This window comes from Pelobates fuscus, chromosome 2 (assembly GCF_036172605.1).
Source record: "Pelobates fuscus isolate aPelFus1 chromosome 2, aPelFus1.pri, whole genome shotgun sequence".
Lineage (NCBI taxonomy): Eukaryota > Metazoa > Chordata > Amphibia > Anura > Pelobatidae > Pelobates > Pelobates fuscus.
This window is the reverse complement of record NC_086318.1, coordinates 432,710,902-432,727,293: the sequence shown is the minus strand read 5'-3', so window position 1 is coordinate 432,727,293 and position 16,392 is coordinate 432,710,902. Positions and strand designations below refer to the sequence as shown.

At 41.2% G+C, this 16,392-nt stretch overlaps 1 protein-coding gene across 3 annotated transcripts; it reads right to left on the bottom strand.

Annotated features, from left to right (window-relative positions):
* Window positions 1-320: 320 nt before the first annotated feature.
* LOC134586034 (phospholipid scramblase 1-like) lies at window positions 321-15,322 on the bottom strand. 3 transcript variants are annotated; one of them, XR_010086567.1, is made up of 6 exons: window positions 15,256-15,315; window positions 14,075-14,107; window positions 7,223-7,350; window positions 2,565-2,717; window positions 1,385-1,539; window positions 321-540 (listed from the first exon to the last, which is right to left on the bottom strand). XR_010086567.1 is itself a non-coding variant. In XM_063441538.1 (5 exons), the coding sequence occupies exons 2-5, from the start codon at window positions 14,085-14,087 to the stop codon at window positions 511-513; spliced, it is 324 nt and encodes a 107-aa protein (XP_063297608.1). In that variant the 5' UTR covers window positions 14,088-14,107; window positions 15,256-15,315; the 3' UTR covers window positions 321-510. The 3 variants fall into 3 exon arrangements, 2 of the variants coding, with proteins under 2 accessions (XP_063297608.1, XP_063297609.1); XM_063441538.1 differs by lacking the exon at window positions 1,385-1,539; XM_063441539.1 differs by lacking the exons at window positions 321-540; window positions 1,385-1,539; window positions 2,565-2,717 and adding exons at window positions 3,165-3,494; window positions 4,392-4,434 and having other exon boundaries at window positions 15,256-15,322.
* Between the last annotated feature and the right edge of the window lie 1,070 nt (window positions 15,323-16,392).

Genomic DNA, 16,392 nt, shown 5'->3' with positions numbered 1-16,392 from the left:
GTTGTATAGACCAAGCATCAAAAATGTATTCCTAAATATTTTAGTAGTTTGAGATTTATTTTTTTGTTGTGGTTTTAATGGTGAATTTAAACTTTTTTTTTTTTTTTAACCCCTAAAGGACCAAACTTCTGGAATAAAAGGGAATCATGACATGTCACACATGTCATGTTTCCTTGAGGGGTTAAGGGATTGAGTTTTTTTTGTTTTTTTTTGTAACTACCTGGGTACAAGTTAGGCAGGTTAATTGTTTCTGCATATTGCAATGAAAGTTAGAATATACATAACGTGTGTCTGTGTTCTTGTAGTGTTGATGCACATCCACACAGTCCGGCATTAACATCTGCTGCGTCTATTACTGGATATCTCAATTGATTAATGAAGTAAAATGAGAACACCGTATAGGTAAAGGGCGGTGAAAGCAAATTAAACCATGTGTGCCTCTCCTTGGAGAATAGTCCCATGGGACACAATAGTCCCATGGGAAAATCCTCCAACACTCTGGTTCCATTTTTAGCCATTTCTTTTATAGAATAGGAAATCCTGAAGGAGAAACAGATTTGAGTTAAATGTATCAAAGCATTGTTTTAATGATGGTACATCTGTGCTACTTGTATGTAAAATGTATCCACAATGCAAATGTGTTCTAATGCCTAGAATGGCATATAAACAAGAGGACAGTCTTAAATTAGAGGGGCCAAGGTTTAAAAATATCCAAAAGTATTACTTTACTGGAAGGGTAGTGGATGCATTGAATAGCCTTCCAGCTGAAGTGGTAGAGGTGAACACAGTGAGGGAGTTTAAGCATGAGTGGGATAGGCATAAGGCCAGGGACTAATTAAAAGTATTTTGAAATATTAGGCAGACTAGATGGGCCGAATGGTTCTTATCTGTCGTTAGGTTTTAGGAAGCTGTAACAGTGCGGTCTCTACACTGGATTGAGAGGGAGGAAAATAGACATTGAGAGTGGTAGTCTTAACTCTATTTAGCCCAGATTAGCATTCTTACAAAAGTCATGTATTTTTTTTTTTTGGGGGGGGGGGGGTTATGCAACATGGATACAGCAATATTTAACAAGTTGATGCCATAGTGGAGACTATTTGTAGTCAGTTTTGATGTCTCGTCCTGATATCTGATTCAACTTGATGTCTTTTCTAGGTGTCTACTAGTAGGGACATATTTATTTAGTTTAATTGTCAATTGTTTATTAAAGACCTCTAAACAAGATGGTTTCTTAAAAGAACAAGTTAAATGCCACAACCAAAGGTTCTACAGTGGTTATGGTGGTAGGAAAGCTCATGGAGTATAGGTAGCCAAATAATTTTGGGTGCACTTGAACAGATACAATCAATGTGAATGGTAAATGGTGTTGGAAAAGTAAACTCACAAATAAAAGGCCTGTACTAAGCAGGAGAGCTTTCAGTTTCACATAAAGGTCCAATGGAAACTGGATCTCATAATCTTTGTTGAATGTGCACATACCCAGACACAAAAAACGCATGTTAATCATCCCACCTCCGATCTCTGCTCTGCAGTTTTTACCTAAAGTAAGGAAAATAGATGACACCAGATATGAAAGATCCCATGAAACCAGGCAGACCCTCATCAGGTCTCCAGTGAACAGTCCATAAAGGGGAAACTCCAAGTTAGTGTGTGTATGTATGTAATTTTTTAATAAAAACTATTTGGATTATGTGTTAGTATCACTAATCGCTTAGAAAGCAATTTTAGCCTGTGACTGTCCCATGTATTTGGGATACTGTTGGATTGCCTAACCCAAAGGGGTTAAATCCTAAATCTGCTAGTGAGTAGGTAAAATATTCTGTATTGGAAACACCTGTAGGCTCACACACTGCATTTGTTAATAGACCACATACATCCATAGTCATGCATACCCACAAATACGTGCTAAACTAGACCATTCATACAAATTATACCACTTCTCCACAAAGGCAAAATAAAACTACAGGATTTACACACCATGCGTTCTCATTATAAACTCACCCAATGCTGGTCAAAATACACACAGCCACACTCACACTAGAATTAAAACAGGGGGAGATCTGTGATAAAGGGATAGGAGAAACTGAGGAATTCACAACTGAGAATGGAGCATGTGGTCTGAACTGGTATAAGTGACTCGGTAAGCCAGGAATGGGACAGGAAGTTGGACAAGTTTTCTATTGTGCTCTAGAGGGCTACAGAACACGAACTCACACTAAAGTGTTAGGAGTAATTTGTCTCCTGTGTAATGCAGTTTTGAATCTACATCTTCTCGTCTTTAATGTTCTTTGAAAACCTTGACATGCATTTTACCAGTAATAGTTTTGTTATATAAAACAAGTGAAAATACAATTTTATTTTTCTGATCAAATGAGTTCTGCCTAAGGTGAGAAGGCGTGCTTTAAATTGCCAATAAGTGTACACACTCTAAAATGCCTTGCACATTTAGACAAACTCTTCTATATTTTTTCTATAACTTTGTGTAAATGTGAGACTCCATATGTCTGCTGGTAAGGAGTTTGCTGTGACTTGCAATCGATAGTTTAACTCATAAATAAACTTACTTTAAATGAAAGAGGTGAACATAAGCCCATGGTTCTCGTTACCAGAAAAACATCCTGATCGTTTTCATTCTGGATGGTAAAAGTGGGTTGACACAGACTCCAGTTCTGGATTACATAACCAATAGTTGTTCCTGGAGGAGACTGCACTTCAAGCTATGTACAAATGGGAATGAAGATTAAATTTAAGAGTAATAAACATCTGCTTAATTTACAAACTCTCTAACTTCTGAAACCTACAGGGTCACAACATTCCAAACCTTTACCTCAGTGAGCTAATGTGAACTTGTAGTGTCTGGAGTATTTTTGTTGATGTGGTTTGCTGATCTACATGGGTGCCACTCTACGAATGTTAAATGTGGCACAAGGCACTTAATGCCCTATGGTAGTAGATAGCATGGTGCCAGGGCTTGCATTGTGAGGACAAAGCAGTATACCAGTGCAGAAGGAATCCAGCTTGGATGGGAAACTTGCCAGCTGACGCTGCCAAGCCAATAATTCCATAATAACAGGAGGGCCACCAAGGCACTGACCTTCCGTATTAACGCAGTTTTGTTTTAAACTGTAACACCATAAGGAAATCTGAAGACCAGGGACTTATCACTGAAATTAAGTTTAGGGGGCTAAAATGAGCCGGCATGTTTCCAAACTACCTGTTTGGTGTGTAGCGTAACTTGTTTCAGAGGGCTGACCAGCACTGATAAACCGTATTGCTTACACTCTGGACGGCATGTAGTAGTCAAACACCGGAGAGGTCTGAGTAACCGGATTACTTCACAACCCATATTGTCACTTATTGTCATGGTGAATGGACGTAAGCCACCGAATAAGTATTTATTGCAGCAATTGTTTTCTTCTGTAGCAGAGTAAACCTGCTGACCAGCAATGTCTTTCAATTCGTATTTATGGTATTTTTTTTGCATAATGGACAGTCTAAAATGGAAAAGGGAAAACCATTATGAATGTTTAACAAAGTTCAAATCTAGAAGGCCCATAGTATTTAGTGAGAGGTGAGTGCATACATCAAATGTCTGATCCTCTGACTTTACAGAATCTTAATTTTGTTACCACTGGTCCTACAAGTTATTGTAAACAAACACCCCCCCCCCCCACCCCCCCAATTGCTCTATATTAAGTCTGGTCTACTACTATCCTGAATTTAAAAAAAAAATGTGTATATAAACCTATTTGTCACTCAGCTGGTTTACATCTACACTGATGGCAGAGGTACTCAACCTTGCCACCTACTCCAGAAGTCTCCGATTGGCCCATATTTACGCACCTTCAAGATGCTTCTGTGGCTCATTACTATTACACGTTTAACACTTGCGCACTTGCAGGTACTAATGTGGAAACTCTCAAGCCTTTATCATTCTAGACCAGGCATAGGCAACCTTCGGCACTCCAGATGTTGTGGACTACACCTCCCATGATGCTTTGCAAACATTATGGGTGTAAGAGCATTACGGAGATGTAGTCCACAACATCTGGAGTGCCAGAAAGTTGCCCATCCCTGTTCTAGAGCATAATGTAATGCAGTTTTTTTTCTTGCCTTTTAGATCAACCTAAAATGTAATTTGCAATCTGTAGACTACAGTGAATGGAAATCCCAGATCTAGTTATTGGAGCAATACAAACTTGCCACAGTCAGTAGTACATAACCTCTTGAAAGGTTGTCTGAACTCTGCTAAACCTCTTAACCATCTCTGCATGATTTGAGTTGCAGCTAAACAATTTGTACTTTGACTTTGTCAGGATTACACTGAGGTGCCCAGCGTGTTCCTTTCGGTAATCCGGCATACAATCTTTTCAAAGGCTATGATGGATTACCTGTAAATGCTTGAACTCTCTGCTGTACTTGAATCTGAGAAAGCTGAATAAGAGCAATAAAAAAATACATAAGTACATAAGACTAGCCTGTGAGAAGGTTTTCTAAACATGCCAAAGCCCCCTCCCAAATACATGGTCTTAAGAGGGAAGACACTTGTGCACAGTCAGCACTAAAAACATGTTTGGTTCTAGGAATATTTAAAAAAATATATATTTTTAGAAAAATTAGGTGGTTTTCATTCTAGACCTGGGGAAGGCAACCTTTTTTTGGTAGTACTGTGCATCACTTGGCATGCTATTCCTATTTTGTAAACTTGGATGAACAGACTTGTTGTAACCAGACAAGTTGGACACACAGGAACAGAGGGGTTGAGGGCCATGCTCAATAAGCTTACATGCTACAGGGAGTGGGGTAAAGTGACACAAAAGGTAAGGGAAGTATTAGACTAGTGACAGTTGCAAGAGAGGAATCAGTCGGTAGCTATTAAAAAAATTTTTTTTCTGGAGTGGAGACTGGGTGAGCATCTAATGGAGGAGGGAAGCGAGTTCCACAGGAATGGTGCAGCCCTGTAAAAGTCTTGAAGGCGAGCATCAGAGGTGGGAGTTCGGACAGAAGATAGACGTAAGTCTTCAGCAGATCGTAAGGGCCTAGACGGGACATACTTGTGTATAAGGGAGGATAGCTAGGTGGGAGCAGCATTATGTAGATTTGAAAGCAAGAACCAGAATTTTAAATTGAGCCCTGTATCTTAGAAGAAGCCAATGTAGGGACTGACAGAAGGGTGAGGCATGGGAGGAGCGGGCGGACAGGAAGATGAGCCTCGCCCCCGCATTCATTATGGACTGTAACAGCGCAAGTTGGGAGCACTTAAGACCACTGAGAAGCGGATTACAATACTCAAGGCAAGAAAGGACAGTGGAATGGACCAGCACCTGGCGTTAAGTAGGGGCGGATGCGTGCAATGCTTTTTGAGATGGAAGCGGCAGGATTTAGCAACAGACTGAACATGAGGAGTGAAAGAGATCAGAGTCAATGAACACCTAGGCAGCGAGCCTGCGTGGTGGAGCTGATGGCAGCACCGTTGACTTGGAGGGAGACCGACACAGGAGTAGCAACACTTGAGGGAGGAAAGACCAGAATTTCAGTTTTGGTCAGGTTGAGTATAAGGAAGTGGGCAGCCATCCAGTTAGAAATAGCAGAGAGGCAGTCAGACACTAGTCAAGAGGGACGGGGAGAGGACAGGTAGATTTGCGTGTCATCTGCATAGAAATGATATTGGAAGCCAAAGGAGCTAATGAGTTTACCAAGGGAGGCCGTATAGATGGAGAACAGTAGGGGACCAAGGACTGAACCTTGGACACCAACAGAGGAGTTGGGGAGAAGCAGAGCCAGAGAAACACTGAAAGAGCGCTGGGAGAGGTAGGAGGAGCACCAGGAGAGAGCAACCAATTTAAATTTGCCCTCGGAGACTAGTATATCTAGTTTTCTAGTCTGTATGTTCGCAGTACTGTTGTCCACAAGAGTGTGCCTAGTGTCACTGACTGCTCATTACTATTTTACCGCAGTGTTGGATTCTCTCTAAACCTATTCCAACTGGAAGACAGATCTAAAAGGACACTATGGACAGTTTGTCTACAACCAAAGCTTGTTTTTGTTTATTAAATTTACTAGTGTCTACACATCCTAAAACTTGACATAAAAGCTTTTGTCGTTCACTAGTGCAGTTTTGGCTCCCCCTGGTGTAAATAATTAAGAACTTAAATCTGTACATTTTAATGTATTTCCAATTGATCTGTTTTTAGCAATTTTCAATTAACTGATTATTTCTGGTGACATTTTGAATGCTATGTTCTAATGCATTCCATGGTCTATTTAGCAATTATTTTTTTTCTTAAAATTGTTCTTTTCTCAAACTCAGACTAATAGAACGTTAAAAATCACCTATGATGCAGTGTTGAAATTTTTCATGAGAGGTTTCTTTGTAATTTTGGTATGTTTACTATAAGTAAAATTTTCATTTATACTTGTCTGGTTTTCTGTAAGAGGTTCTAACCATGGCCAACAGGGAGATAAGATGGAGGTGCACAATTGCAGAATAAAGACAAGTGACTGTCTACATGCGATACAATTTTTTTTTGCAGCTCATATATTAAGTTGGTAAACCATTTTAGCAAAACACAGAAGGGGTTTAGGGAGAGGGCTGAATACGAGTGCAAGCATGGTTGTATCCAAGCTGCTCTGCAAGTTTTAAACACTGGTTGCTTGTAGACCGTAAACCAAGTAATGTAATTACTGCTAAATAACACAAATCTTTATTAAACTAGAAGTCATCCACGTGATGGGAAATGTATAACTGTAAGTTTTAAGAATCTTTTACCGGTCTGAATAAATTACAAATTGGCAAACCATGAATGATCAGTGTAAACCTTCTCACAAGCTTGTTTTTGAATTGTAATAAAATAAGCATGTATCGATGTTGAAAGTTTTAGAATGATTTACATAACGCAAAGTTTAACAGGGTCTTGTGTATCAGAAGCCAGTAGGTGCTTCCTTATATAAACTGGATTGATGGGTAAAAATAACTAAATTCAGTCGTTGAGTGTTTAACTTCAAAGTAAATTAACAAAATGGCAACATGAAATATAAACGTATAACCATTTTTTTATTTTACAAAGCCAAACTGGTTAAAGTGCTCAATTCGCCGAATTGTAACATTTCTTTAAATGGAAATGTAATTGTAAAATCTAGCATCTAAAAATTAGAAGTCCTTTTTTCCACTTTAAAATGTAAGAAAGCAGTGTACATATTGGTTACAATATAATGTGGATACCGGTCTTAAATACTCTAGGCCTCTTCCACCTTGAGGTTCTGCAACTGGGATCCACAAGGACTCCGCACCGCTAGACCCGCTTGGCTGACTTTGGATAGGGGGTACCTGCCCAGAACCAACAGGTGTACCTGAAAATAAAAAAAACTTGCAGGCAATTTGCCAGGGAATTGCAAACTCTAGGACAAAATGGCAAAATTCAGAGATTTTACTCATGTGCACGCTGTCATAAAGATGTAACACTGTCTGTATACTGCAACACACATTTTTACATTACATTGAATATAGAATCCATTTCATAACTGTTCATCTGGTGAATCTTGCAATAGTAACTTATTGGACTTGTTCCAAGTGGATCTTGGTTAGTGTGATAAATATGCAAATACTGTGTTTTATGGCTGACTTATTTTAACACACACTGGATGGTACGATATGAGAATTGCAAACTTGGCCAACATGGGATTTGAAAAGTACTGGACGTGGGTAGAAAGCTCTAACCCTAGTGAGTGGAGAAAATGGTAAGGCTAAATATGTATGACCTGTAGGTAAATAGACTGATAGAAGATCTCAACTAGTAAAATAAGCCAGGAGATCAACCAACAAATCTGGAGTGAGGAGCAATACAACACTGAATAATGGGTGCAGAGAAAATAATAAAAGGTTAAGTGAATAAAACTAGGTGTAGGAAATAGAAATGGATCGATCTGAATAAAAATAATTGCAGAGTAAAAGTAATGAAGTGACGTTAATCTGGAATGCAGGTGAAGTGAGAATAGGTGCTAAAATGTAAGTGAAACACTAGATCTAAATCTAAAATATCAATATTTTACTGGACTTTATTTTAGATTTTTGCTGCTAATTTCATGTTGGACAGTCATAAATCTAGAATATTCTACTACAAAGGTTATTGCTTCTTTCTTATGCGTACTCTTATTTTACTTAGTTTTACTGCATACTAAGATCAGGATATTTGTTTCATTGTCCCCGTTACTGCGGCCAGTGCATATTCATTATTTAGTATACCATCCCCTTTTCATCTTTTTGATGGCTGCTCTTTGTATCTTTCTTTGGAACGCTATCCATTTTAGCATATTTGTTTCAACTCTATACTCTAGTTTCACTTGCATTTTAGCACCTATTCTCACTGCACCTGCATTCCAGATTAAAAACAGCAATTTTACTTACCGTAAATTCCTTTTTTCTTTGTATAGTGGCAGTACTCACAGTTGGGATGTTCCTTCCTATCTGGGACAAGAAGCTCCCCCTTCTTCCGGTTTTTATGCCTGTGCTCCGCCTGCTGCCTCCATAAATCCTGTATGCCCTGTACACTCGCCAGTAATAAAAAAGAACCCAAACGGAGACAGAATCATGCAAAATTCATTTAATCTATACAAAAAGTGGAGGGAAAGCCAGTACTGCCACTATACAAAGAAAAAAGGAATTTACGGTAAGTAAAATTGCTGTTTTTCCCTTCGTATAGTGGCAGTACTCACAGTTGGGATATATCAAGACCCCCGTAAAAAAGAAAGGGTGGGAACTCAGCAGGCCACAGCTTGCAACACCTTACGCCCAAATTCAGCCTCAGATGATGAGAATATGTCCAGCCTATAATGCTTGATAAAGGTATGCAATGAAGACCAGGTAGCCGCTTTGCAGATGTCTTCAGGCGAAGCCGCAGCTCTTTCAGCCCATGAGGTAGCCATAGCCCTAGTCGAATGAGCCCTCAATGGAAATTTTAGGGGAATCCCTTTGGAGCGATAGGCCAACCTGATGGTATTGGTCAGCCATCTAGCTAATGAGGGTCCAGAGACAGCATTACCCACACCTTTGCCTTGAAAGTAGATGAAAAGATGATCTGAGGATCTAAACTCCCGAGTTTTATGAAGGTAACATTTCAGGGATCTCCTAACATCAAGGAAATGCCATTTCTCTTCCAGCTTAGACGTGGGCGATTGACAAAAGGCTGGCAGAACAATAGGCTGGTTGATTGCAGCACTTGAAATAACCTTAGGCAAAAAAGAAGGTCTGGGATGTAGAACTACTTTTTCTCGATGAAATATGGTGAATTCCGGCGAAGAAGATAGAGCTCGGATCTCCCCAATTCTCCTAGCGGAGGTAATTGCCACCAGGAAGGCCGTCTTGAGGGTAAGGAATTTGATGGAGACTTGAAACAAAGGTTCAAAAGGAGGTTCACAAAGGGCTTGAAGAACCAGAGACAAGTCCCACGTAGGAAAGGAAACCAGCCTGGGAGGCCTCTTCAACCGTATGGACTTAATAAACCTTCGAACCAGAGGGTTAGAAGCAATATCCTGAACCAGGAAGTGACTAAGCGCAGAAATCTGGCCCTTGAGTGTGGATACCCCTAGGCCGGCTTCAAACCCATCTTGCAAAAAAGAAAGAATTTCCGGAACTGAGGCATTGGCCGGATCAGAATTCCGGGGACGACACCAGGTTCTGAACTTCATCCAAACCCTGAAATAGATTCTTGAAGTAGACGAGCGGACAGATGACAGCAAAACGTCACATAGACGGTCAGAAAGACCCTGACCTTGGAGTATCATCCTTGCAGCAACCATGCCGTCAGGTGAAACATTGACAGAGTTTCTTCTGGAAGCTTCACGTTCTCTAAAATGTGAGAAGAGACCGGGAGGTGCCAATGAGAGATGGCCATGTTTTCTACTTCCGAAAACCAACTTCTGTTCGGCCAGAAGGGCAGGACTGCCAGAATTCTTGCCTTCTCCCATCTTATTTTCTGAACAATTCTTGGGATAAGGGCTATAGGCGGGAAGACATAAGCCAGATCGAAAATCCAAGGGAACGATAGACCGTCTAGGACATCTGGGTAATCTTCTGAATGAAGTGACGCAAATCTCCGCACCTTTCTGTTCCTCCTTGTTGCCAACAAGTCCATCTCTGGCCTGCCGAAGCGTGCAACCAGCTCCAGAAAAACTTCGTTTGATAGAGCCCAGTCTGCTTGAGACCAATGTCTTCTGCTGAGGTCGTCTGCAATCACGTTTAGAGACCCTTTGATATGGGTAGCTGATATTGCGCGAAGATTCGCTTGGGCCCAAGACATTATGTGGTAGCAAAGATCTTGAAGAGCTTTGATCTTTGTGCCCCCTTGGTGATTCAAGTAGGCCACCGTAGTGGCGTTGTCCGACTGAATCCTCACCGACTGATTGGCGATGAGAGAACGGAAGGCAATTAGGGCTTCCCAGACCGCTTTTAACTCCCTGAAATTCGAGGAAGCGCATGCCTCTTCTTTGTTCCAAAGCCCTTGATGGAAATGAGAGCCTAGATGAGCGCCCCAACCCTTCTGGGAGGCATCTGTGGTTATTGTAATCCATCGTTTCAGAGCGAACGACAGGCCCTTTGAAATGTTGTCTCTTACTTTCCACCAGTTCAGTTGTCTTTTTACCGTGTCGGATAGACGGAATGGGGCGTCCAGATCTTCCTGTTTTCGCGTCCACTGGGACAGAATGTCCCACTGTAATGGTTTGGATTCCGCCTTTGCCCAGGCGACGGCCGGTATTGAAGACGTTAGGAGGCCTAGCAACCTCATAGCATCTCTGATTGAGCTTAGGTTTCTTTGCAGCTTTGATACTGCTTTGAAAATCCCCACCTGTTTCTTTTTTGGAAGAAAAAGAGATAGGGACTGGGAATCTATCCGAAGCCCCAGGAATACTAAACTCTGGGACGGGGTTAATTCGGACTTTTCCAGGTTCAGGATCCAACCGTGATCTTTTAAAACCTTCATTGCAATCTCTAGATGAAGTTCCAGCAGTTGCCTTGACTGTGCCTTCAGGAACCAATCGTCCAGGTATGGAACGATTGCAATACCTTTCAGACGCAAAACTGCTGCCACGGGTGCCAGAATTTTTGTAAAAACTCGAGGAGCCGAAGATAGGCCAAAGGGAAGCGCCTTGAACTGCAAATGGAGAATCCTTCGCCTTCTCGTTAGAACTGCAAATCTGAGAAACTTCCTGGAAGGTTCTGCCACTGGAATATGCAGATAGGCGTCTTTTAAATCCAACTTTGCCATGAAATCTCCCTTTTGTAATATGTGTGTTACAGACAGAATGCTCTCCATACGGAACTTCTGGTATGGTATGCAGGTGTTGACTTGCTTTAGGTCTAGGATCGGACGAAAGGATCCATCTGGTTTTTGCACCAGGAAAAGACGTGAGTAGACTCCTTGAAATTCCCAACCTTTGGGTACCTTCTCCACTACATTTTTTCTTAAAAGGATGAGTGCTTCCGTAAGCAGGGCCTCTGATTTTACCTTTGAAGGATAGCTTGACAGAAGGAAGGATGGTCGAGGACTTGAAGAAAACTTTATCCTGTAACCTTCTGAAACGGTTCTTAAAATCCACCCATTTGAAGAACTTTTTCTCCATTCGTGGGAGAAGAACCGAAGGCGTCCTCCCACTCTTTTGGCGTCAAAACTTCCTCTTTTTATCTTGTTTGTTGAATTCATGCCTAGACCACTGGCTGTTATTGCCACCCTGTTTGTGGAACCTGCGAAACCGCCCTTGGTAACGAAAGGACCGCTGGTTCTTGTACTGGAATCTCTTATATCCCTGGGCTCTTGGTTCCAGCGGAAGGGCTTTCTTCGTATCTGACATTTGTTTAATAATGTCTTCCAAAGGGGTACCAAACAGCTTGTTGCTCTCGAAGGGTAATTCACATAACGCTGCCTTCGATGCTGAATCAGCTGTCCATGTACGAAGCCAAAGGGCCCTCCTGGCTACTGATGATAACCCCATAATTCTTGCTGAGAAACGAAGACACTCTTCAGCAGTATCCGAAAGGAATTCATTGGATAGCTTCAGCAGGAACATGAGATGGGAAGGGTCCATATCGGATTTTCCCATAAGGGAATCTTCCAGTGCGTGAAGCCAAACACTCTGGGCTCTGAGCACTGCTGAACCCGCAATTTCAGCTCTGCACTGAAAGCCTGCGGCCTGGTATATTCGTCTACATGAAGTTTCGGCTCTTTTGTCCATAGGATCCTTGAGGCCAGAGACTTCGCCAATAGGTATAGTGGTCTTTTTAGATAGTTGGGCAATTTGAATATCTACCTTAGGAAGATCTTCCCACTTTTCCTCAGACTGTAGTTTGAACAGTAGTTTAAAATGTTTTGAAATGAACGCCCGCCTTTCAGGATTCTTCCATTCCCTGTGAAGGAGATCCAATATTTTTGGAGACATAGGGAAACCTTTAACCTTCACATTGGTAGGTTCCGTCTCTTGAAAAGCCGCACTCACTTCTTTAATGAATCTTTTCAATTCTTCTGGTGGAAAACCCTCCTCCACACTAGAAGTCAGGCTGGAAATATCCGAAGGGGAAGAAAGGGAACATTCTCCAGAAGAGACGTCCGACTCAGAAGGGGATCTATTCCTCCTACGTTTTTTAGGCAATTTCTCTTGAATTGCAGGGTCTTTCTTCATGGTATCCTTAAAGGACTCAAATGTCTGGGACAAATTTTCCTGAAACCAGCTCAGGAAGGATGTCATATCCGATTGTTTTGTTTTTTCAAGTAATTCAGAAGCGCACTGGTTACACGTCTTTTTACGACATCCGTCAGGTAGAGGAACAGCACATTCCAGACAACTTAAGTGCTTAGACTTGCTTGTGGCTTTTTTGGGCACAGAAGTAGACATCTTGTCCTTATCTGCCTTGTCCGGAGCTATAGGGCTGGACATATCTGTAAACCAGAATAAGGAAGCAATTAATAAAAATTTAAAATTTAAAATTTAAAATTTACGCATGCAATTTAATAGGTGATAAAGAGGAGAGTTTAAATAGTTAAACCTCACCTTTATCCACCTGAGATCCGTGCAGGAGGGCTGGTGACACGGAGAAACCGAACTGTACACCCACCTTTGGGGCCAGAAGGGTTTAGCACAGCTTATATACCGATTTTGAATTTCGCGCCAAAAAACTCCGGATCGCGCATGCGCAGTAGCGCGATACCGGGTCTGGTGGAACGCAACGCCACCCGGGCGTGCGTTCCACTGCTGTGCGCATGCGCAAGTCCCACGAGGAGGACCGCCCGGGAACTCCAAAGGGGAAGCCACATAAAAAGTCCTACCTGGTCTGGTTCCGTAACGCCAGACCGGAAACCTCTCAGCCACTCAGCTCCCACCCGGGGAGCTATCGGGCGCACACCTCCTCGATCAGCAGCCTGTGCTGATCGCACCATCTCCACCAGCTGGGGAACCTGTCCGTCCCGTTATCGGGACAAGAAGAACTGGCGAGTGTACAGGGCATACAGGATTTATGGAGGCAGCAGGCGGAGCACAGGCATAAAAACCGGAAGAAGGGGGAGCTTCTTGTCCCAGATAGGAAGGAACATCCCAACTGTGAGTACTGCCACTATACGAAGGGAAAATCACTAGTTCATTACTTTTACTCTGCATTTATTTTTATTCAGATTGATCCATTTCTATTTCCTACACCTAGTTTTATTCACTCAACCTTTTTATTATTTTCTCTGCCCCATCTACACTCTCTCCCCTCTCCCCATTTGTTAGTTGATCTCCTGGTACGCTTACGGTGTGATTCCTTTATCTATTAACATGGGATTTGGTTGTATGAGACCCAAAAAGGGAAACTTCCTCGTGAATTAACCTTGCCCAGTTTAAAGAATTGGGTTTATTGTAGTCTTTCAATTGTCAAAGTAACGCTAAATATGGGGGCTTGATATTTTAATCTTAAAATAAGGTAATTGACATTTGTGTTAATATAGGGCTCATGTCATTGTCTTTCTGTAAAGGCTCTTTGTTTTTGTGTTTTTTTCTCGTGTCTTTGGGAGAACATAATGGTATTTGTGTGTTTTTTTTTTTTTTTTACCTTGTAAATCCATTGTTACGATGACACATAGTCCTGAAAAAAAGGTTAAAATCCATTAACTTTATATTCTTGCTCCTGCACTCACTACTCCCTGTGACCTAAAGTCAGCCGTTGCTCCCTTCATAATGCGCACACAATACTTGCCTCCAATTTCCTTGTGCTATCAAGCGGTGTGACCACTCACTGTCCGGTCATCCCAACATTAATACTAATTATGTCCCTTTAATTTCAAGTGTACAACGAAGGATATTAGATCAGCCATATGAATAAAATATTCCTAATTTTAGATGGGAGGGAATGGATAATGGCATAAAATAAACAGTTTGTGTAGAAGTCCCCATATTAACCCCCCGGGCACCAGTGACCGAATTACTCAATTTTAAAAAACTAGTGTTAGGAATACAGGTGTCTATTCCTAAAAACTATAATGTCCCTCTTTAAATCTTTATTCCCAATACAAATGAGTTTAATTTTTTTTTTACTTGCCTTTTTACCAGAGCCTTGCCTCATCTCACCATCTGAGGCATGACTACCTCCAGTAATGGTCAATTCAATCCTCAGGAGCACTGGAGACCTGATGGACATGCACGGAACGTTTTTTTTTTTTTTTAAGTTTTTTAATCCATACTTTCCTACGAGCTACAGTGCCACGTTGAGTCTCACTTAGTGCAGCTAAACGGTCTCTAGTGAATATCTAGAAGACAACCACTAAAGGTGGATTTAACCCTGCAAACCCTGCAGGGTTAAAAAGGACAGGACACTTCATTGAAAGTGGCCTGGGTGATTTTATTGGTCCTATAAGGTCTGTAATGGTTCTACCATGAATGTCCCTCTAATGACATGGATCTATAGAGCTGCAAAACAAGGATTGATGCACCATTCTCACAAAATACAAAGGACAAAGGCATAAAATGTCACTGGACCTTAAGGATTTAGTGAAATGGCTCAGTGGGCTAATAATCAGCAGAATCTGTTCTAACCCTTGGGTCGCAGGTTCAAATTCCGGCAGGGTTGACTCAGCACTTCATCCTTCTGAGGTAGGTAAAATGAGTACCATTAAATTGGGTGATAGTAACAACCCCTGGATGTTGGGCACCAGAGTAATCTGAATCTACCTTTCCTTGTTACATACTTTGTTATTATTATATAAGTGAATCTAAGCATTGGAGTCTGGCATGTACCTAATGAAGATTATCAAGGAGACACTCTGTAGAGGAGATCCTCCAATATAGCAGAAGTGATACAATGTTTGAACAGTCTCTCCTCCCTTTATAAAACCAAAGACGTGCCTAGGACGTGCTTAGTTTGTTTACAGACTTGGCTGTCAACTTGAAATGATCAAACTGGTTATTTCCTCAAGTAAACCTTATTGTGAAGAAATGGCATTTTATCCTTTATCCTGAAACCATGGATGGAGAGATTTTAAGTGGATAACTTAATTTAAGCTGAAAATTAGAAGGAAAATGAGAATGAAATGTAGGAAACAAGTAGTCCCAACTGTCCCCAATACCCACCTCCCCCAAAACAACCTTTTCTAGGCAAAGGCCCATAGTTGGGGAGAAGGCTCAATGACTCAGAGAATCAACACACTAAGTTGACAGAATAGGATAGAGGTTTGAGGAATGTTGCCCTAAAAGGCTGTTGGCTATTCTGAATAGATGGGGTTTCAAGGAGCTGCCCATGAGTCTCTAAGTATGAGTTGGCAGTATGGGTACAAGCAGCAGGCTGGCTGAGAAGTGGTGTAATATATTAGTGGAGAAATGTAGCAGGGATAGTGGACAACTTTGTAGGAAACAGTTTAAATATTTTGTATTTAACTGTTTCGAATAGATTGGCATGCTTTTCCAAGTTGTAATTTGTAATCGCTAAATCGGTCCATTCAGGAAAAAATTCAAATTTCATTTTATAGCTTATCTTTATGGGAACCTCTGAACAGAAACCTAACCAAAGGGACGTATCGAATGTGCATGATATCTGCTTTAATAGTAAAATTATTTACATCTATTGTGTACTGTAGACTTTATATTTAGTTATGTACACTATGTCAAAGTTTTTTTTACACGAACTGTAACATATTAAACCGCTTAAAGGTCTTTCATGACCTGGTCTACATATTTATAGAGCAGGCCGAATACAAGGATGGATTTGTTCTTGTGAAACTGAACAAAATATGTGATTTCTATTACTAAAGCAACCATTACGGTGTTACTAAAAAAAAAAAAACCTAGACACGGGGCAGCATAACTGCATAATGCATAGCAATGTCACATGACGCAAAGACACTAAGGTGTCCTATAACCAGAATCCAGTGACCGCCT